Source organism: Hyaena hyaena, unplaced genomic scaffold (genome assembly GCF_003009895.1).
Source record: "Hyaena hyaena isolate Hyena2069 unplaced genomic scaffold, ASM300989v1 scaffold_331, whole genome shotgun sequence".
Lineage (NCBI taxonomy): Eukaryota > Metazoa > Chordata > Mammalia > Carnivora > Hyaenidae > Hyaena > Hyaena hyaena.
In genome coordinates this window covers 706,768-730,080 of record NW_024080965.1, presented here as the reverse complement: position 1 = coordinate 730,080, position 23,313 = coordinate 706,768, and the positions used below count along the sequence as shown (strand labels likewise).

At 37.6% G+C, this 23,313-nt stretch overlaps 1 protein-coding gene across 3 annotated transcripts in view; it reads left to right on the top strand.

The window, feature by feature from the left end:
- Positions 1 to 20,899, top strand: part of LOC120243196 (SMC5-SMC6 complex localization factor protein 2) — a 44,896-nt gene extending 23,997 nt beyond the window's left edge. For 2 of the 3 annotated variants that reach the window (XM_039249252.1, XM_039249250.1), the window contains exons 12-20: positions 2,408 to 2,510; positions 3,390 to 3,566; positions 4,786 to 4,883; positions 5,819 to 5,906; positions 7,151 to 7,282; positions 7,744 to 7,821; positions 11,708 to 11,794; positions 14,775 to 14,843; positions 17,630 to 20,899. In XM_039249252.1, the coding sequence (XP_039105183.1) occupies positions 2,408 to 2,510; positions 3,390 to 3,566; positions 4,786 to 4,883; positions 5,819 to 5,906; positions 7,151 to 7,282; positions 7,744 to 7,821; positions 11,708 to 11,794; positions 14,775 to 14,843; positions 17,630 to 17,665 (868 nt within the window). In that variant the 3' untranslated portion in view covers positions 17,666 to 20,899. The remainder of the gene's footprint in view (positions 1 to 2,407; positions 2,511 to 3,389; positions 3,567 to 4,785; positions 4,884 to 5,818; positions 5,907 to 7,150; positions 7,283 to 7,743; positions 7,822 to 11,707; positions 11,795 to 14,774; positions 14,844 to 17,629) is intronic. The other variant, XM_039249253.1, reaches the window with a different exon arrangement.
- The last annotated feature ends 2,414 nt before the right edge of the window (positions 20,900 to 23,313 follow it).

The following is a 23,313-nucleotide window of genomic DNA, read 5'->3' as shown; positions in this document are numbered from 1 at the left end:
CACAGAAGTAGTTCTTAAGCATAACAATATACTCAACTTATAAGAGAAAGGTAAATTCTTGTTACTTGGTATATCTAAGGCCAAACTCTTACCTCTCCAGTTCCCTTTCTAGTTCATACATGTTCCCTTATTGCTCAGATATAATCTGTATCTAAAAAGATATTGAATAGCAAATTTTGAGATAGACTATATTCCATCACTTTTATATATATATTATATATATTTTATTTATTTTTGAGAGATAGGCAGAAACAGTGAATGACAGTGCCCCAATGCAGGGGTTGAACTCAAGAACTGCAAGATCATGACCTGAGCCAAGATCAAGAGTCAGATGCTTAACCGACTGAGCAACCCAGGCACCCCAAACAGTTCTTTTCTTGACCGTATTCTGTTAGATGTACAGACTTAAAATTTGAGTCACAACTAACCTCTTTCTTTTCTACATTCCATGAGTTCTCACATCCCTCTGTTCTTCCTCTGCTCATCTCACAGCTGTTCCTTCCTTTTTTGTTCCCAGCGTCAGTCTAATTCAGATCCTCTTTTCATGCAAAAAAAAAAAAAAAATCTTTTCCTCAGGGGCTTTCTACTCCCAAGATATTCTTTTCATTGTTGGAGGATTCCTTTTATGAAAGTATAACCTTAAATTTCTATCTCCCCTGTTCTCAAACCTTTACATCTTATATTTAAGACTCTACAGTTTGACTCTGACCTATTTTCTATTTTGCTCTCCCTTTTGTTCTAACCAAAGTGATCTGCTTGCTGTTCCAGTTGTGGCATTGGCTTTTCCTCATGCTTGTCTCTCACCTCCATCGTCAGTGTCTGCTCATCAAAATATTATGTGTCTCACTTGTTGAAGCACTGTTTCAGATCAAGACAGTATGGTTAAATAAATTAAATAAATCATGGTACATTAATAATCATCAGCACAACTACTGATAGCTATATATTGCTCACTATGTGCCAGTGCAGTTCTGAGGGCTTAGTGTAGTCAGTACAGCTATTAGTTAGTATTTTCACTCCCATTTTACAGGTAAGCCAGGCACAGAAATGTTAAGTAATTTGCCTAAGGTTAACTAGCTAACTAACTAAGAAGGCACACAGCACTACCAAGCAGAGACTTTAAAATATTAGAAAGCTTTTCACTTACAGTTATGGAGCATCTGTAAGCTATATTAAGTTAAAAAAGAGAGGTGCACAACAGAGTAGTATGCTACCATTTATATTAAAGGGGGCCGTATATTCATATTTATTTGCATATACATAAAATGCCTATGGAAGGAAGGGTGAAAACTAGTAGTGACTGTGGGGAGGGAAATGGGTGGCAGAAGGTCTAGACTGAGCAGTTCTGTACAGCATACTGTGCCTTTTACCTTTTGAGATTTTTTTAACCATATGAAGATGTTTATTGAAAACAGTAAACAAAGTTGTTGCCTGGGTGGCTCAGTTGGTTAAGCGTCCAACTTTGGCTCAGGTCATAATCTCTTCGTTTGTGGGTTCAAGCCCCTCATGGGGCTCTGTACTGAGAGCTCAAAGCCTAGAGCCTGCTTTGGATTCTGTGTCTGACTCTCTCTGCCCCTCCCCCACTCATGCTCTCGTGCTCTCTCTCTCTCTCTCAAAAAATAGGTATTTTTCAAAAAAATTTTTAAAGTAAACAAAATATCTTTTGAAGGCCAAATTTATGTGTCTCCTCCACAAACCTTCACTGATTACCTCAACCAGAATTGGAGTGCTTAGAATTGTTTCTTTATATATGCTCTCTATTCATGAGATCTTTAAATATGAGTTCTTCATAGTCAGAGCCACCTTCTGACTGCGTAGTTCTCCGACATCAAGAGCAATAAGGATACTGTCTTATAAGAAGTAGGTTTTCAAAGGAAAACTAATGCATAAAGATGGAAATCAGATTAGTGTTTACTGGAATGGGCGATGTTAAAGTGATTTGGGGGCGCCTGGGTGTCTCAGTCGGTTCAGTGTCCAACTTCAGCTCAAGTCATGATCTTACAGTTCGTGGGTTTGAGCCCCACGTTGGGCTGTGTGCTGACAGCTAGCTCAGAACCTGGAGCTTGTTTCAGATTCTGTGTCTCCCTCTCTCTCTGACCTTCCCCTGCTCATACTGTCTCTCTTCTCTCTCAAAAATAAATAAGACATTTAAAAAAAAATTTTAATAAATTTAAAAAAAGATAAAGTGACTTATATCTGGTATGAAGGGGCTTTTGTCAGTAATGGAAATGTTCTACTTCTTGATTCTGTTGGTGGTTACACTATTATATACATTGACCAAAACTTAAAATGGTTATTTATTGTTTGTAAGTTATGCCTAAGCAAAACTTACATTTTTTTGTTCAGTATTTCTTAAAATAATTTATTTTGTGCCTAATTTCACATTGTTTTATTCACTTTTCAATAGTTCTGAAACACAGATGCCATTGGGAGGGAAAGGAAGTGGAGATTCATCTTGTAAGCCAATTTTTTCAACTCTTCCTGAAACCAACATTTTAAATGTGGTTAAGGTAGGGAAAACTCTTTTTATGTCTTTAGCACAGAACTGGAACCATTTAATTTTGTTACTAGTTGTTTTAAAACAGAATAGCGTTTTACCAGGTGATTTCCAACCTATGGAATTTCCCAGCAGTAATGTTTGTATTAAACATTGTTTTTGCTCTTTTTATTTTGTTTTAGTATTAGGAGTGAAAGGGAACTTTAGATCAAAGTTACAGAATTATTGTAGTTCTAGGAATACCTTTACTAAGAAATTTTAAAAACCAGTATTTTTTGGAAACAATTTTTTAGAATTAAAATGTAGGAAGATAAAAGTTACTACTTACCATATGACTTAGTGATTAAGAATTAATAACAGAGGCACCTGGGAGGCTCTGTCATTTGAGTGCATGACTCTTGATTTTGGTCACGGGACTGAGCCCCAAGGCAGGTTCTGCATTGAGTGTGGAGCCTGCCTAAGATGCTCCCATACTAGCCCTCACTTGAGCGTGTGCCCTCACTCTCCCTCTCTCTCTCCCCTCTTCTCCCCTGCCTCCTTCTCTCTCCCTCCCCGCCTCCTTTTGTCCCTTTCCCCACTTAAACATACGCACCTATGCACACTCAGGCTCGCTCTCTCTGAAAAAAAAAAAAGTAACAGTGTTAAATCTTTTTAGTGGCTGAATTAAAGCAGTGATACTAAGCCATTTTTTTAAAAAAAATCTCAAAAATGAAAAAAAAATTATCACCTAATTTAATTACTAACATGCATATTTTTGCCTTTTTTCTAGACATCTGAGGTTTTGTTTTCTATAACTTCTCTTTGGCATTTTTTGTCAGAAAGTTTCCAAATTTCAACTCTTCAAGTAAAATATATCTCTTTAAGTTGTTTTGTCTCTGCACTCCTGCCACAGTTTCTAGGCTTATGTACATCTATTCATCCGGAAGGCTACCAGGATCGTGAAATAATGTTGTTGATTTTAATGTTGTTTAAAATGAGTTTGGAGAAACAGCTGAAGCAAATTCCTCTAGTGGATTTTCAAAGCCTCCTGATAAATCTGATGAAAAACATTAGAGATTGGAACACAAAGGTAACTGTACTTAAAGCCTTTGTATTGGTTTTAGGGTTGGTTTTTTTGTCTTCCATCACAATTTGAGTTTCATAGTGCATACAGAATTAATAGTTTCTAAACTAAGTTAAGATCTTTGGCAGATAAAAAACAAACAGAGGAAGGGATCTTCTTTGCTGGAACTGTATTTAAATTTATGATAACTGAAACTTCTCTAAAACTGCAGCTGTACATTCAAAAAAAAACTTTATTGGGAATTGACTTTAGTTCAAGCAGTAATGTAGGTACAGCTGTGAGAAACACAAAGCCTTGCCTTCGTGGCAGTTTTATGCTAGTGAGAGGGTTAGATAATAAAGTAGATGTAGATTATAATATCACTTCAAGCTGTAACAAAGCCTACAAATTAAAATAAAGCAGGACATGGGTGTAGAGAATAGCAAGGCTGGGATGCTCTGCTGATTCAGATAGGGCAGTCAGGGAAGACCTTTCTGAAGTGACCTCTGAGGAGAGCCCTACATGAAATGATGAAGCAAAGTCACACACGTAACAAAAATTTGAGTTGCACATCTATAGCCATTTTGAAGGCAAACATGTATAATTTTTGTTAGGTTTTTAAAAATTGAATTTTTCAGTCTTTTTTTGGTGGAAAATTTCAAACATGTACAGAAGTAGAGAGAGACTGTGATGAACCCCTAAATGCCTATCACCCAGTTTTAGCAATTAACAAGATACTATCAACCTTGTCTCATCTGTTACCCTCATCTCATACTTTCCTCCCCAACTCGGAGATTATTTTGAAGCAATTTTGTTAGACTTTGAATACTTACATAGTTGAGGATCCCTAAAATGCAAGAAATCCCAGGTCAGGAACTTGTGTGATCTTGTGCAACTCTTATTTTACACCTTAGAAACTGGTATCTGTGTTTAAATGTGTTTAGATTTAGATTTGTGATTCCTCCAGGGAGGACTGTTTAGATACAGATATAGGTATCGTGTAGCACAAAGCCTGAAAGCCTAGTGAAATTCTGATAAATGTATCTGTTCAGTCCCAGAGTTTAAAATAAAATTGAATCTGTGTACTGTGTATGTTTTTGCAGGTTCTAGACTCTGTGCTATTTCTAAAAATGAGTGGTCTTTTTGTCATAATGCTTCCGTTAGGGCAAGAAAGGACGTGGATGATCTGTTAGATGTTTGGTTCCACTGACCTTTTTGAAAAATCTTGCTCATTCTTTGTTTTCAGGTGCCTGAACTCTGTCTGGCCATAAATGAACTGTCTAGTCATCCCCACAACCTTCTGTGGTTGGTACAGCTGGTCCCTAACTGGACATCACGCGGAAGGTATTGAAAATTAAGCATGAAGAAAATTTATGTTTATATTAATGAAATGCTTTTTGGGTTCTTTATTCCCTTTCATCATTCCTTGAATGTTAGATCAGTCTTTTATTTCATATTCAGCTGTGGGAAAGGGCATTGACAGCCTGACTCTTAATACTTAAAACATTTTCTAATATTCTTGAATTTTTTTTTAAGTCAGCTCCACGCCCAGTGTGGAGCTTAAACTCACCGCCCTGAGATTAAGAGTCACATTCTCCACTAACTGAGCCAGCCAGGCACCCCATAATAATCTTTTTAAAATTTTAGCTTATCATGGGGCGCCTGGGTGGCTCAGTCAGTTGAGCGTCCGACTTCAGCTCAGGTCATGATCACACAGTTCGTGGGTTCGAGCCCCGCGCTGGGCTCTGTGCTGACAGCTAGCTCAGAGCCTGGAACCTGCTTCAGTTTCTGTGTCTCCCTCTCTCTCTGACCCGCCCTTGCTCACGCTGTCTCTCTTTCTCTCAGAAATAAATTTAAAAAATAAATACAATTTTAGCTTATCTTACAGCTTAATACAGATACAGATGGCACATATGAAAATGAGTGAACTCACTTGTGAGGATGAGCACTGGGTGTTATATGGAAACCAACTTAACAATAAACTATTTGTAAAAAAAAGAAAATGAGTGAACTTTTTTTTCTTTTTATTTTGCTTTAGTAAAAATAAATTTGAGCAATAAAATAGTTTTCTCTCAGTAAATCAGCAGGATCAAAGATAAAAGCTCTTAATCATTTGCCTGAGTTTCAGGGAGTTCTAACTTTATGTACAAATATTTTATGTGAAAATTTTACTGTTCTCTTAAAATTTATACATTCTTGTTCCAGTTAGAACTCCTCATTTGCCTCTCAAGCAGTGTTGATTAAAATGCATTCTAAATACTTTTAAATTCTAATTCCAGGCAACTGAGACAGTGCCTCAGCCTAGTGATTATTTCAAAGCTTTTGGATGAGAAACATGAAGATATCCCTAATGCCAACAATCTTCAGGTATAAATAATATTTTTGCTTTCTTTTCACAAATGGAAAAGGTATTGGAGTAGGTGTAGGGAAAATTGATGTTTCTTAGGTCAAAAGTTCTGGGGGTTAGATCTCAAGCCTCAGGGATAACACTATTTATGTAATCTCTAGAATGGTACTTAACTAATGAGATCTGTTGCATGGAGTTGATATCATAACCAATACCATATAGGATGGCTGTGGACAATTAGATGAATTAATATATGGATACTACTGGGAAAGTCATAATATGCCATATAAATATGACTATTTAGTTCACCTTGTCAAGATTAGCAGTTTTATCACAAGATTAGAAATTGCAAAACTACTATACATTAATTGCATCTTGTACCAGTTTTAATATTAGTCTTTAAGTTGCAGAGCTTAAACATGGTTGTCCTCTAGTACTTGTTCAGTACTGAATATATCATACATATGTCAGTGGGTTTAAACGCGTCTACTGGAAGCTCCACTGACAGGCCCTGAAAGTTTTTTACAAACATGAATAGCACTGAGGGAGCTACAGGGGCTACACATAATTGGAATTTTAAAACTCAACATATAACTTGATTTAGATGTGTTCTTGTGTGAACTGCAATTCAGTATAAGATACTCTTTTCTCTACGAGGTCCTAGGGATGAAAAAATGAATTAGATAGAGACTCTGCTCTTGAATACATAATCTAGGTTGAAACAAAATAAACCAGCCTTTGTGGTTCACTGTAGTAAGAACAATGATAGAAGTATGCACAGGGTGGTAAGAGACATAGAGATTGAAAAGGATAGTAGAGTTCAGGTAGATTCGATTCCAGATAATATGGGGACCATTTCTGAGCCACCAGGGAAATAGCTCTCAATCCTTTCAGTGATATTTACTTACATCAAAAGAGAATTCTTTTCAGAATTCAGTGACTTCTCCTCACAGGGAGATTTACCTTTGCTGACTTTCAAATAATTTCACAGAGAAAGCATTCCCTTTGGCCCCTGTTGTAATGCCATTTGGTCTTCCCCTCAAGCTTTTATCCTCAATTACAAGTATTGAGCCTTTTAATTTAAAATCTTTTTTAAGCAATGAGGACTTTTAAGTAAAGGAGAATTGGTATCACTGGACTATAAAGAAAGCTACAGAGGCAAAATTAGAGAAGTCCAAATGAACAGAGGACCACTGACAAAAAGACTGGGAAAGAACAACTGTATTGCTTCATATTGTTCCGTTTCTCTTCTTTCTGTTGATAGATATCAGTCCTGCATCGCTATCTTGTGCAAATGAAACCTTCTGATTTGTTGAAGAAAATGGTCTTGAAGAAAAGGGCTGAACAACCAAATGGCACTATTGATGATAGCCTTCATTTGGAGCTTGAAAAGCAGGTATCCAGGGCTAGATCATCTCAAGAGAGTACATATGAGCATGACTGATGCCAGTTTCTTAACTACAGACTAATAGCATAGGCATTTCTGGATTTAGAGACTTAGATACATTCTAGCAAACACAGTTAAAAAGGAAATGATATTTTTTACTTTTTGCTGTCATAAAACTCTTCAGTATCTTGAGAGTTGAGAACTGAGGTTAAAGGATGGTTGTTGGTAATTTAATACTGGGAGTATTTTTTGTAATCCTTTTACTAGGGCAATTGTGAGATGGTAAAAGGAACGCACTTGAGCTAGAAGTCAGGAAGCCTAGGCTAAGTGGTTGGCTTTTCCGAACTTACCAGCTCAGTTAACTTTAGCAAATTCTTAATCCTTCCTGGGCAACTCTCCTAATTTGTAAACTGGGATGACATCTATGTTAGATAATTCATGGGTGTTTGTTTTATTTATTTCTCTAACAGGCATATTATCTGACCTACATTCTTCTTCATTTAGTTGGTGAAGTTAGTTGTTCTCATTCTTTTTCTTCTGGACAACGGGTAGGTAGTTTATAGTGCTCTTTTGTTTTTAATAAGTGTCACCGTTGATGGAATGAATGAACATCCTTTATATAGGAGAAAATTTGGTAAAAGTTAACTTTGAGTTTACTATAGAAATCCCAGTGTACACTGAAAAGAGAGGAGTAATAGTAATTTTGCAACCATATATAGCATTGACAAGAATTATTTGTCAGCACATGTTCTGTATATTGGAGTGTAATTTAACCATCATAACTTGACAACAATGTAATAAATACATTAATAAGAATATCAAGGTCACCAAATGGGCCAGCTCTAAGCTGGTTTCTTCTATTCTCTACACTTACTTTTTTCTTTAGAAATAATATTTGCCTTCAGAATTAAACTGATAGGCTGCTTTAGATATACATTTCTTAAGTATCTTCCCATGTTAAAATTTTCATTTTGAATTATTCTGTTCTTCCCATACTACCATAATCTGTACTTCTGGGGAAAGTTCTTGTTTAAGTCTTCATGTTTCATACTCTAGGTATTCCAACCTGTTTTTCATTTATTTACTTTTATTAGTGTTTATTTTTTATTTTGGGGAGAGGGAGAGAGAGAATACATTTGAGTGGGGGAAGGGCAGAGATTAGGAGAGACTCAGAAGCGGGCTCCAGGCTGACAGCTGAGAGCCCAGTGTGGGGCTTGAACTGCAGAAGTTGGATACTTAACCACTGAGCCACACAGGTGCCCCTTCCAACCTATTTTAAAACTTAGCATCTCCTTATTAGGCATTGTAAAAAGGACACAAGACAGTTCATGTGGGGTTTTATTGGTTTTTGTTGTTTTGCTTTTTTTTTTTTTTTTTTTTAAGTAGACACACAATGTTGCATTACTTTCAGGTCTATGACATAGTGATTTGACAGGTTTATGTATTTTGCTGTGCTCACCACAAGTATAGCTACCATCTGTCACTATGTAGTGCCATTACAGTACCATTAACTGTATTTCTCTACGCTGTGCCTTTTATCCCCATGACTTATTCATTCCATAACTTGAAACCTGTATCTCCCATTGCCCTTCAATTTGGCCATTCTCTCACCCCTCCTACCTCTAGCAACCATCAGTTTGTTCACTGTATTTATAAGCCGGTTTCTGCTTTTATTTTTTTATTCATTTGTTGTTTTTTAGGTTTCATGTATAAGTGAAATCATACAGTATTTGTCTTCCTTTGTATGACTTATTTCACTTAGCATAATACCCTCTAGGTCCATCCATTTGTCTCAGATGGCAAGATCTCATTCTTTTTTATGGCTAAGTACAATTCCATTATGTACGTGTATCACATTTTCTTTATCCATTTATCTGTCACTGGACACTTGGGTTGCTTCCATTCTTGGCTATTGTAAGTAATGCTGCAGTAAACACAGGGGTTCGTAGTTTGTTGTTTGTTTTTCAAATTAGTGTTTTTGGGAGTGCCTGAATGTCTCCGTCGTTAAATGTCGAACTCCCGATTTCAGCTCAGGTCATGATTTCATGCTGGGCATGCAGCCTGCTTGGGATTCCCTCTCTCTCCCTCTCCTACTCTTCTGCTTGTGCATCCACTGTCTCTCCAAAAAAAAATAATAATAATAATAATAATAACAATAACAAATTAATATTTTTGTTTTCTTTGGTAAATACACAGTAATAGAATAACTGAATCATAGGGTATTTCTTTTTTTTTTTTTTTTTTTAATGTTTTATTTATTTCCAGGAGAGAGAGACAGCGTGAGCAGGGGAGGGTCAGAGAAAGAGGGAGTCACAGACTGAAACAGGCTCCAGGCTCTGAGCTGGCAGTCAGCACAGAGCCCGACGCGGGGCCCGAACCCACGAACCGCGAGATCATGACCTAAGCGAAAGTCGGACGCTTAACCGACTAAGCCATCCAGGCGCCCCTCATAGGGTATTTCTATTTAATTTTTTGAGGAACCTCCATACTGTTTTCCACAGTGGCCACACCAGTTTACATTCTTGCTGATGTCACGTGAGGATTCTTTTTCTCCACATCCTTGCCAACACTTGTTTTTTCTTGTCTTTTGAGTCTAGCCATTATGACAGGTGTAAAGTGATAGGACATTGTGGTTTTGATTTGCATTTCCTTGACAATTAATGATACTCAGCATTTTTTCATGTACCTATTTGCTGTATGTCATCTTTTTTTTTTTAATTAAAAAAAGTTTTTTCAACATTTATTTACTTTTGAGAGACAGAGCACCAGCAAGGGAGAGACAGAGCGAGAGGGAGACACAGAATCTAAAATAGGCTTCAGGCTCTGAGCTGTCAACACAGAGCCCAACTTGTGGCTCAAACTCACAAACCATGAAATAATGACCTGAGCTGAAGTCGGACACTTAACCGACTGAGCCACTCAGGCGCCTCTGTATGTCATCTTTGGAAAAATGCCTATTTAGGTATTCTGCCCATTTTTAGTTGGATTATTTCTCTGTGGTTTTTTTGTTTGTTTTTTTGTTTTATTTCTAAGAGAGAGAGAGAGAGCGTGAGTACGGGAGGGTCGGAGAGAGAGGGAGACACAGAATCCAAAGCAGGCTCCAGGCTCTGAGGTAGCTGTCAGTACAGAGCCTGATGCGGGGCTCGAATCCATGAGTCGTGAGATCATGACCTGAGCCGAAGTCGGACACTTAACTGACTGAGCCACCCAGGCACCCCAGTGTGTTTTTATATTTTGAATACTAACCCCTTATCAGATATATCATTTGCAAATATCTTCTCCAAGTCAGTAGATTGCCTTTTTGTTTTGTTGATGGTTTCCTTCTTTGTGTAGTGAGTAGTTCATGTGATTCTATAAACACTATTGTACATGAAACTATGTTTGTTCTCCTGGTTGGAATCTATTGTCATGTATATATATTGTTCATATATAGTCTTCACGTTTTGTTGTGTTTTGTTTTGTTTTTTGGATTAAAACCAATGATTACTGTTTAAAAATTCAACTATTTTAAAGCAATGTTAAGGTGAAAAGTGAAAGACTCCTATAATCCAATGCCCTCCTATAAATTTCTCCACAATTTGTGCATATACTAACTTAATTACTTTAACAAAAAATGGAGTCATACTATTCATATTTGCAACTTACTTTTTTTTTTGCCTTAAGATATTAGCACTTCATAACTGTAGTATTTCAAAACCTTTTTGATGAACAGTATTCTCTTTGTGATTCCACTAGTACTAACATGAACGTGCTTATTTATAGAGCTCTACCAACCTATACAAGTATTTCTATTGGATAAATTACTAGAATTAGAATTGCTACATCTAAGGTCCTAAATTTTTCAAATTTTAATTATTATAAAATATAAATATAAAAGAAAATATATTATAAAATAGTGGTTACCACATTTGTGTTCCAAAAAGAATCCATTTACATTCTCACCTTAGTATATCCAACTTCAGTGTATACACAATGACTGTTTTGGACATTATACTTCTAAAACTTAAGACACTTAATTTTTCAAGAAACTACTTTTAAAGCTTGTTTTATTCATAGAGAAAAAGTAAGTTAGCTGTCATTTGAATATTCAATTACAGAATGTGTTAAAAAAAAAAAAAGGACTAAATTTCTGAGCATTACTTCACAGTCTGAGTTCTAGCTTTAATTTTTCATTAATGTAGTTTAATATACAGCAAAACAGCTTTCATCTTTGTATACATTTTTATGTCAACTTGGAGTAAATCTTAATAGTCTTATTGTTGTGGCAGTTGCTATTTTCACCGATATGACTGCTATAAAGTTGGATAGTTAACATCAAAAATAGCTAACTGGAGAATGACAGGTTTTTAAATGGATTTTGTCTAACAGCATAATATCTTTGTTAATTTGCAATGGTTCAGAGTTGCTTTCATTCCTCATGTTTGTTTTGCACAGAAACACTTCGTGCATCTCTGTGGGGCTTTGGAAAAGCATGTTAAGTGTGATATTCGGGAAGATGCAAGACTGTTTTATAGAACTAAGGTAAGTATGTTTTTCAGAGAATTGTTAGGTTTTGTTGGTTAACCTTGATTATGTTAATATTTGAGGAAAAGAAACATATAAGCCTCTCTTTAAAAAAAAAAAATAACATAAGATGAGAAATATGACTTTCTCCTTTAATAACAGAAATCATCTTCTATCTACTAAGTACTTCTAACTAGATTAAAAATGAAAGGAAGGGCACCTGGCTGGCTCAGTCCATAGAGCACGCAACTCTTAATCTCGGGGTCGTAGGTTTGAGCCCCACATTGGCCGTAGAGATTACTTTTCTTTTAAAGTTCATTTGTTTTTGAAAGAGAGAGAGAGCAGGGGAGGGTCAGAGAGAAAGGAAGAGAGAATCCCAGGCAGAATCTGACGAGGAGCTCAAACTTATAAATGGCAATATCATGACCTGAACCAAAATCAAGAGTAAGCTGCTTAACTGACAGCTATGCAGTTATGCAGGTGCCCCAAGTGTAGAGAAAAAAGTGAAAGGAAAAAAAAATGTCGAAACAAAAACATTTTTCTTTTTACTGTACTCTCTATTCTAACGTTCCTGACAACTAAGGAGAAAATTCTTTCAGTTCTAATGAAATTTACTAGCTTTTTTCCTGTTGTACAAATTAAAACATTTATGCTTGAGTTTCAAGGGCTAAAAGCATTGTTTAAATAAATATATATGTTTTAAAAGTGGTTCTGAAATTTTGTGATGGTTGAAACCTTTTGTTCATAGAGAAGAAAGGTTAGCTGTTATTCTTTGAATGTTCCATTAGAGAATACATTAAAAAGGATTCTTCAGATTTCTCAGTTCTGCATCACCCAGTCTGAGCTCTAGGATGGAAATGATTCGGCAGTGAGCTTGCTCCTAAAGTTTTTTCTTAAAACTTAAGTATATTCAAAGACAGTAGAGAAGCAGAATATTATAATGGAATAAGGAAAGCAACTTTAGTATTAATAAAATGATTAGACAGTTTTTCCTCAAACAAAAATAAGTAACACTTTTTTTTAAAGCTTTTTCTTTTAAGGATTTTTTTTATTCCAAGTCATCTTTTAGCATTTGTGATGTAAAGCTGAGTCTTTCTTGCCAGTGTGATTAGAGAGGTCATTAAATGTGAAGTTTCGGCTTCGTAACTTTATATCTTACATTAATTAGCTGTAAAGGATAGTCATTTCAACAATGCCTATTTGGATTCAGTATGTGTATTTATTTTAGTAGTTACAAAGATGAGCAACTAATGAAGTTGTATCAGATTGCAGATTTTCAGAAATATGTAGGGGATAGCTCTTTGCCTTAGAGTGGAAACCATAGATAGTTTCAGAGAAGCACATTCTTTTAAACATTGACTCGAGTTACTGGCCTGTAGAACTTGGTGGTAGTGGCTCCTGCTGACAGATATGCTGCAAGAGGACCACCCAAGATTTTTGTTTCTTAAAGCTACAGAGGTCAGGGTAAACTGGTGCCAGGCCTTCTAAGAGTGGAGAGAGCACAGAAATCTATGCAGATTGCTTCAGGGGACGGTTCTACAGAGAAGTTGCCTCTTCACAACCTGTAGTAGAAAAGGTGGTGATTGTTTTCAAGAAACTGCATCTGCTGAACTCTAAAGGGCTGGGGAGAAGCAGACCTTTTAATTTACTTTACAGACTTAAAGCAGCTATACAATTCCTGACTTGTTTAAAACATTTTTCTCAAGCAATTATGTTTAAGAGCTAATTGAGAATCTCTAGAGTGGTAGAAAAGTTTGAACTTCACAAAGTCTTACTAAACCTTCAAATGTAGGAATATAGTTGGTATTTAAAGAGGATTCATAGCAGCAATAGTTGGGTGGCTCAGTTGGTTAAGCATCTGACTTCAGCTAGGCTCAGTTCATGATCTCATGATTTGTGAGTTTGAACCCCGCATCAGGCTGTCTGCTAGCAGCACAGAACCTGCTTCAGATCCTTACTGTCCCTCCCCTGCTAGGACATCCTCGCTCACTTGCTCTCTCTCTTTCAAAAATTAAAAAAAAAAATTAAAAATAATAATAGGGGCACCTGAATGGCTCAGTCAGTTAACTCGACATGGGGTTCAAGCCCTGCATTGGGCTCTGTGCTGACAGCTCAGAGCCTGAAGCATGCTTCGTATCCTGTGTCTCCCTCCCTCTGTGCTCCTGCCCCACTTGTCCTCTGTCTTTCTCTCTCAAAATTGAATAAACGTTAAAAAAATTTTTAAGGGCGCCTGGGTGGCTTAGTCGGTTAAGCGTCCGACTTTCGCTTAGGTCATGATCTCGCAGTTCGTGGGTTCGAGCCCCGCATCGGGCTCTGTGCTGACTGCCAGCTCAGAGCCTGGAGCCTGTTTCAGTCTGTGACTCCCTCTCTCTCTGACCCTCCCCTGTTCACGCTGTCTCTCTCTCTCTCTCTCTCTCTCTCTCCTAGAAATTTAAAAAAAAAAAAAAGTAAAAAAATTTTTAAGAAAATAAATTAAAAATTAGAGGAGTCATAGTACTTTGCAGAAACCTAGAGAGGCATAACAGTGAATCTTGGATCTTCTAGTAATGTGGAAAGGAGCAAATGACAATCATTTTAGCAGACTTGAGTCTTTCAAACAGAAGTTGGAAAGGCAGGGAACAGCCAAACCCTTAGGGCCTATAACAAAGCCCACACTTCAGCTTCTCTCTATGTGGGTGTTCAAAAGCCAGCACTTTTAAAATATAAGTGTCTTGAAGGCAGACAATATGTTTTTGTCTGGATGATCTTTAGTAACTAATGGGAAAATAGAGTCCTAAGTATTCAGTAATTTAGATTATGGTGATCAAGAAAAGTCTTAATCACTATGATTTGAAAGCTAGAAGATGAGTAGGTTTTTTTTTCTCGTTCTTGGCAAAATTAAGTTGAATTGTTGGGTGTGGGCCTGTCATAACTATCAGATAATTTGTATAAAACATTAAATTGATTTTAGTTAAGGATGTTTTGATCTGATCCCATTTCCCCTTTTTGATGTTTTAAGGTAAAAGACCTGGTTGCCAGGATACATGGAAAATGGCAGGAAATAATCCAGAATTGTCGGCCTACTCAGGTGTCATTTTATTAAACAGTTTTATTTTATTCTTAGTAGTTTTGCTAAATGGTATTTCTTCATACTGTTCAGAAAAAAATATGACAGAGAACTTGCTTCTAGGTATCTTAAGGTAAACCGAAAACTCCCATATAATAGTTTGTGTAAGTTTTTTAGTTTTTGTTTGCTTTATATTAATTAATTTATTTCTAGAGATGATTGAGCCTATTTTAAAATATTACATTGCATCAAATGGAGGTTATTTCTTGAGGAGCATTTTTCTTTACAGCTTTATTGAGGTAAAATTCACATAGCATACATTTCACTCATTTTAAGTGGTTTTTAGTATATGTACAGAGTTGTGTAACCATCACTACCAAATTTTTAATGTACTTTAAAACATCTTTGTTACTCCAGACAGAAATCCCAGAACCCATTAGCAGTCACTGCCCATTTCCCAACCACCTGTGTTTCTATCCCCCACTCTCCCCAAGCCTTAAGGTAACCACTGCTCTTTCTGTATAGATTAGCCTATTCTTTACATCTCATAGAAGTGAAATGGTATATACTATGTGGTATTTTATGACTGGCTTCTAACATCTGTGGATGTTAGGTGAATCCATGTTGTATCACATATGTCCTTTCTCTTCCCGAATAATACTCCATTTTATGGATATATCTCATTTCATTTATCCACTTATTAGATGGACATTTGAGTGTTTTCACTTCCCGGCTATTCTCAATAATACTTCCATGAATAACTTTACACAGGTTTTTGTATGAACATATGTTTTCAAATGAAAAGATTTAGGGTGTGTACCTGGCTGGGAGTGTATTGCTGAGTCATATGGTAATTCTGTGTTAAATGTTTTGAGGAATTGCCAGACTGTTTTCCAAAGTGGCGGCACCGTTCTACATTCCTACCAGAATGTGTGAGGTTTCTAAATTCTCCACATTCTTGCAAACCCCTGTTATTATCCATTGTTTTTTATTATAGCCATAGTAAGGTGCTGTAGTAGAATCTCCTGTGATTTTGATTCACATTTCCCTAATAACTGATGATGCTAAGCATTGTTTCATATGCTTGTTGTCCATTCATGTAGCTTCTTTGGAGAAATGTCTGTTGAAACGCTTTGCTTGTTTTTTAATTGGATTTTTTTATCTTTTTATTATTGAATTCTAAGAATTTTCCATCACTCTTGGGGCACCTGGGTGGTTTAGTTGGTTAAGCATCCAACTCTTAATTTCAGCTCAGGTCATGATCTTATGGTTCATGAGTTTGAGCCACTCATGGGACTCTGCACTGACAGGGCAGAGCCTGCTTGGGATCCTCTCTCTCTGCCCTTCTCCCTGGCTCATTCTCTCTTTCTCATAATAAATAAATAAACTTAAAAAACCTTGGGTGCTCAGTTGGTTAAGCGTCCAACTCTCAGTTTCAGCTTACATCATGATCTCACAGTTTTGTGAGTTCAAGTTTCAGTGCAGAGCCTGCTTGGGATTTTCTCTCACTCTCCCTCTCTCTCTGCCCCTCCCCTGCTCACACTGTCTGTCTCCCCCCAAAATAAATAAATAGAAATTAAAAAAAAAAAAAAAAAAGAATTCTCCATTTGTTCCAAAGACAAATCCCTTGTTAAGTATATAATTTGCAAATATATTCACCAGTTCTGTTTGTTGTCTTTTCATTGCCTTCATGGTATCATTTGTTAAAACAAGTTTTTTAACTGTGATGAAGTCCAGTTTTATTTATTATTTTTCCTTTTGTTACTTAGGCTTTTACTGTCATATCTAAGGGGACTTTGCTTAAGAGGGGCATTGTTTAAGCACCTGGTATTAAATTTGTCACACTATAAATTTTCCTTTTACAAACTAATATGTTGGTGTCTAAAATGATGCTTCTCAGGGCACCTGGGTGGCTCATTTGGTTGAGCATCCAACTCTTGATTTCAGCTCCAGTCACAGTCTCATGGTTCAAGGAATCCAGCCCCGCTAGGGGCTCTGCAGGCACTGATGGAGTGGAGCCTGCTTAAGATTTTCTCTCTCCCTCCCTCTCTCTTTGCCCCTGCCCCACTTGTGCACACGTGCTTTCTTTCTCAAAATAAACCTTTTTAATATGTTAAAAATAAATAAAAATGTGGTTTCTCAAATTTTAATGTGCACAGGCATCAATGTTGAAATGCAGATTTTGATTTGATAGGTCTGGAGCGGGACCTGAGAGATGCTGCATTTCTAACAGGTTCTCAGATTGATGGCAGTGCTGCTGGCCCAGGGACCATAATTTCAATAGATGGGACCTAGCAGTTGCTTATCTTTTATATCAAAGCAACAGGAAAGATTAATTAAGAAAAGTAATCTCAGTAGTTTGTATTTTGACTCTTTTGCTATTGTTGCTCTTCTTAAGATACGCATGCTCTTTTAGAGAAGCCTTTGAGAAATCTTAAGCTAATGGTTTATTGTTGTTTCAGTTTCTAATCTCGAAAGATTTTAGGCTGGCCATCTTTGCAAATGTAGAATTAAAACAAAAGAATTTAATACCAAAACTTTTATATTAGCCTGACATTTTATTTAATCTTAAATGTGGGCCTCCACATGTGTGTTGGTGGGGAAAACATCTTGCTTTTGTTTTATACTTTAATTGTTAGACCACAAAATGTGAAAATTGATTATCATGAATTTTCAGAGAAATGTACAATATAAAGATTTTATTGCTTCCTTTATCAAAAGCCTGTTTGATGATTAGTAGCTTTATAAGGATTAATTCACAGTCTGACTTTATTTTATCCTGGTTTTTCCCCCCTTCCCTTTTCCAGGGGCAGCTTCATGACTTCTGGGTACCAGATTCTTAATGGGAGTTGAAGCAGCAAAAATATGAACCAAGAGAAATTCAATGAGAGTTTTACCTAGAGGAGTAAAAAGAATACTACGAACTCCAGTGGAATGCTTAGAAAATGTGCTGCAATGTGCCGCTTGAATATCTAGTATGAAGCTGGTAATGAAGAAATTGCCGTTTCTGAAGCAGATATGAAATGTGATCTGCTTAATTTTAAGGCAACTGGCCTTTTAGAAAGAGCAGAATCCTATAACAAGAGGGGAGGGGTAGAAGCAGCTAATAGTTGCATGTCTAATCTGCCCCTATTAACTCCTTGTTAAATTGTAAGCCAGTGTTCTTTTTTTTGGGGGCGGGGGGGTGTATTTATGGCACTTGGATAATCACAGGAAATATGTCAGAAAGGGTTTGGACCAACTTCAGTAGTTGGACATGGAAATCAAGACCAAGTTCCAGTTGAGTTGAATTTTCCCTTGGTTATTTTAGGACTCAAAAAGAAATCTTAGAACTGAATTTAATAACAAAAAGGATAAATCTTTTCTGTAACTCCTATAAACCACAGGGAGATTTCAATCTATACATTTTCTTTCACTATTCAGGATTATAAATCTGTTAGGTTTTAAAAATACATTTAAAGTGTTGAGAAACAGAAATTTGGTATGTTGTTAGATCCCCCATAAGGGGAAGAGGTTAAGCTATAAAATAGTATCTCTGTTTTTATGCCAAAACATTCATATGCAGTTTGTTCTGGATTCCTTTTAAATGTATATATATATTTTAAATACTGGTTAAATCTTAGAATCTTGGCTAAATCTTAGAATTCTAGCCCTTCGTTAGACATATTACAGAAGTCTATATTATAGAAGCTTAACGATCTGGACAAGTTTCCAAAAACCTTACTTTCATGAGTATATAAGCTTGGTAGAGACCTGGATGGGGTTTAGTCTTTGGAATATTGCACACGTGTGTGTGCGTGCGTGCACGTGTGTGTGCTTCTATTTTAAAGATGTTGCACTTGAAAACCACAGCTGCTCTAAATTTTTAAACACTGGAAAGCCATCCTTTGGTTTAAATGGAAGGTTAGTAGAAGTGCACATGCTGGTCTTTGCCCAAGGGCCCTTTGAAGCCTTTGGTAGTAAATAGACTCTTACTAGCTAACGGAAACATTCTTTTGTTGATTGAGTGTCCTTTTAGGAGGGTTTGTTTCTTGAATGAAAATGCCAGCTTTTTTCTCTCAGTGTTGACTTGGATGACACTGCTTTCCTGAGCATTCTCTTGTCTCCACTTGTGGGGAGGAAGGGAATTGGACTGGGAATTTATGATTTGAGAGGGGAGAAAATAAATTTTGAAAAAATAGCTTTCTACCTCTAAATTGAGGCTTAGGAGTAAAAAGCATTTTATCTTAAATTTATCATTTACAATAGTATAAATAACTGTTGAGCCCATGTCAAGCATTGAGCAGTTAGAGATTTTATAGGAAGACTTAGTAAATCCAGTTCCCAAGAACCCCAGCTGAAAGAGGTTTCGAGAGTCTGACCAACAAAAGTTTTATTCTGTGTTGAGTTTACTGGTAAGAATATTATTATCTTGATACTACCTCTCAAGGGTATTATTAGAAAATGCCACTTACGGTTAATGAGATAGATACAAAGAGTTCTATTTGATGGAAGCTTGAAACTCTGGCATCTATCTGCCCAACAATGGGGGCTTTCACTCTTTGTAATTTAATACTTTGTAGATACATTATTTGTGTGTAATTTTATACGTGTTCATATTTTTCTCATTTTGCATTGTGTAAAGTGTACAAAATTTCAAAGTATAAAATACTGCTTATATTGCTTGTAATTACAGTGTGTAAATATTTTCTAATTGTGTACATTGATGGGGGGACAAGTGGGTTATTCAGGTTTTTTTTTAAGTGACCCTTTTGTATCGCAGTTTCAACAGATAACTGCTCATCAAATTTAAAACCACTTTGATACATTTTTATTTAGCAGTTCCAATAAGAAAAGTCTCTATTTTTAATTGCCTTTCCTCATTAGAGAAAAATACTTCATCTGTCCCTTTAAAAATGGCCAGACATGGGTTTGGGCCCTTGTATTTATGACTCTGGTTAGATATCTCTGTCTCCAGGTCATACTCCAGTCAGTATTTGCATTGGATTCTCATGCAAATTCTGTGATTCTCTCTTAGCACAAGTAGCTCGTGACTTTTCTCCCAAATCAAGTATTATCCTTCTCCCTCTTGAGTCCCCATGTTTTGTCTCCCTCCTGCTATTATTGCCCAGCGAATGGGATGGTAGTGGGGGAGAAAGTTTTCATTGCACAGAGAATGTCAGGCCACTTTTGGGACTTGGCAAACAAAGCTTGCACTGAGTGGTGGTGTGTTTGGCAATATTACTGTGCCAAAAATAATTCTTGTCTAATTTTCTGGAAATGTATGTCAAACTTATTACCCTTATTGCAAGCAAAAAATTAAGGTACTTGTAAGTGTTTATGCTTTTGTGTGTAACTGTTTGCCTTTTCTAAACTGTTTTTCTTGTTATCGGAAAATATAATTCTATTAGTTCTATCATGTTAAGTGAAGAGGCTCTCCATGCACAAAACGCATCTATATAGCAGTAAAGTAACAACATTTGTACATTTCCTGTCTCCTGATGGCAGTGGTGCCTTTGTCACCTTTTGGAAGGCTGGCATTTGGTTTTGTTTTGCAGTACAAATAATAGCTTGCTTTTGACTTCACAAAAATCTCCCCAGATGTAAAAGAGAGATAAGGTCGTGTTGTCATCCAGGCTCAGAGCATTTGCATTTTTATTTCTGTCGAAACAAGTATACTTGGTGGGGACTGGCCAGTAATAATGTGTGGAGTCTTTAAACCAAGGGTAATTTTTAAATTTAAAAAGAAAAAATTTAAGAGGTGACCCATTAACAAGTGACTGAGTTGGAAAATTAGGGAAGGGACTGTCCTGGTTTGTCTCTAAGGAGGCAGGACCAGGGTACCGGTGGCTGGGCATGTGGAGGATGATCTGTGGGTGTTATTTCTTACTCGTTAACAGTGTTGGTGCACCTCATTATCTGTGCATTGTTTTCCCTGGGCAGTCCTGTCAGCCAGTTATTCCACCAGCTCTTAGGCAGTTTACAAGTAAATGCAGATTTCTTTTCTCTTTTTTTTTTTCAAAGATTTTTTTACTACATCTTGTTTAAAGTCCCATGAATGTATGTGTGTGTTATTAAAAATGCTTTCTCAGTTTGAACATGTGTTTGGTAATATTTGTTTTGGAGTGGGGAATGGTTAAGTATCTAGAATGTCCTGTTTCTTCCCCTGCCCTATCCCCTACTTTTTAGAGTGATTTTCTTCTCCCCCTTGCTTTGGATTCTTCAGTCTGTTTTTTAGCTTGATGTCTCCTGTTGCTGGAAGACATAAAGCTGTAGTTGTACACAGTTCACTTTCACATAACCCCCCTAATAATCTGCTGCATACTTTGCAGTCAGCAGTTCAGTTATCTCATTCATAAATTACCTCATTCACTGCGTTCATCAACAACTATTGCGTACCTACTACGTGCCAGGCACTCCTGATGATTCAGTGGTGAACAGCACAGAGCTCTCCTGAATCTTACCTTCTGGTATCCAGGTGAAAATACTTTGGTACTCGACAAAGGACAGAAAAGGGACACCGATGGCATAGCTGCCTTGTTCTAGAGCCCACGGCAAAGAAAGGAGAAGCCATACAATGCAGAGGCAGGGCTCAGGACCACCTCCAACCTACCAGGCAGATACGGCTATGGATATGCCAGCTGAGGGAGGTGAGGCACAGGTTGACAGCTCCTCCCAGGAGAAACTGTTACGAGCTCATAGTAGAGTTACCAGAGGCCTCAGGTTCCAGAACCATGCATGCCAGTGTTTCTTTCATCTTCTGACAGGCCGGTTTGGAGGAGACCCCTTGTGGGCATTTTAGAAGTGGAGGGAGTGACAGCCAGGCGAGAGCATAGACATTGCTTGAAGTATGGGGAGGCAGGCAGTACGGCCTTGTGCAAGTTAAGAGTTTGACCATGCCAACCCTTTGATCTTTGTCAAGTTACTTAACCTGTCTGAACTTTCATTTCTTCATCTGTTAAAAGGAATGATGTCTATCTCAGAACTTGTGAGGATTAAGTGAACTAATGCGTGAAAAGTACTTAGCAAGGTGTCTGACATATATGCTAAGTGTTATTATTTAGCTCTAATTCAAAGCTCTTCTCAAATGATAGCTAAACTTGAACTTAAGGCACTTGGTGGGGAGGGTGGGAAGTTCACTGACATCTAAGCAAACCATATCTTAAAACTGTAGTGTGGGTGTGCTCTGTGCCTTCTGACAGGCAGCCCCAGAGGCTTCTCTGTCCAGCTCTGTTTCAACTGGTTAAAAAAATACATATATATATGCGCATATAAGTTCGTGACATTCTTCAGGACTCAGCATGCTAATATGGAGAGGGGGTGGTGGGTGGTGATTTTCCAGCATTTATGGACCTGTCCTGACATTCCCTTTTCCTTGCTAACCATTCCCCAGGCTGGCTTCAAGAGAGGGCAAACCAGAAGGCCCAGCTTTGGGTCTGACTCCAAGACGATTGGCTGGGAGGAAAACTTAACAGGCAAAATGGGCTTCTGAGGCACAGTGGAACAGTGAGACTACAGCCTTGGTGCCCTGGTGACAGTCCCTACCGAAGAAGCACCTCGGCTGTATATTTGGCCAAAGTAAAGAGCACATCACCTAAAGGGAGAGTGCTGGGCAAACTGGAGGTGAAGATGGCAAAGCAGGAACAGAAATGCTGCCACAGTGAACAGGAAGCAGGACAACTTGACTAGGCCAGAGTTCTTTGCCTCAGGGAACCTCTGCTCAAGTTTCAGGAGTTCACACCTACCCCCTTCACCTAGGATCCCTGCTACAGTGAGTAACTGCTCTGTGCAAAGCCTGGAGCAAACGTTGGTGTGTAGGTGGCTGAGGACAACAGCCACCGTCTTAGGAGTCGAGAATAGCCTAGCAAAAACAAAACCACGTTCTATGTTCTGTGCTTGTGAAGTACACCCGAAGGTTTTCAGATGGGGTCCTCTCACAGCTACCCTGTGACGCAGCCAGGGGTAGTGCCTTTAAGGATGACTGACAACCTGCTCAAAGAATGTCCTGCCTGTGTCCCAGGACACAGGTCTGTGGCTAGGTTAGGGTTCATTTCTTGGTTTGATTTCAAGTCGCTTCCACTGTCGGTATTCCCCTCATTCATATTTTATCAGCTTGATTTGCAGAGAAGAGCATCGTCCTTCAAAGGGGCTTCCCATAGAAAGTTCCATTAATTGCCATGACATCTGATCATTTCATTAGGTTCAGAGATTGAATGGAAGGACAGCAGAGAGAAATGGACTGTGATCTAAATCTATATTATCAGAGATACACTGCTCAACTACTGTTTTGCAAGTGCCATGCTGGAACTCTGCATTGTAATTTACACATACTGTTCACTTGAAATGTGTGAGGTTCTGAATCTGCCATCCTGCACCATTGAGGAGAAAGGCTTGCCTCGCAGTGTAGACAAGTGGGATGCTAAACAACCTGCCACCACATCACTACAGCCACAGAGGTACCTGAAGTCGGCACTGTTGAGTTCTGTGAGAACATGAGCTGTGTCTTTTAGCC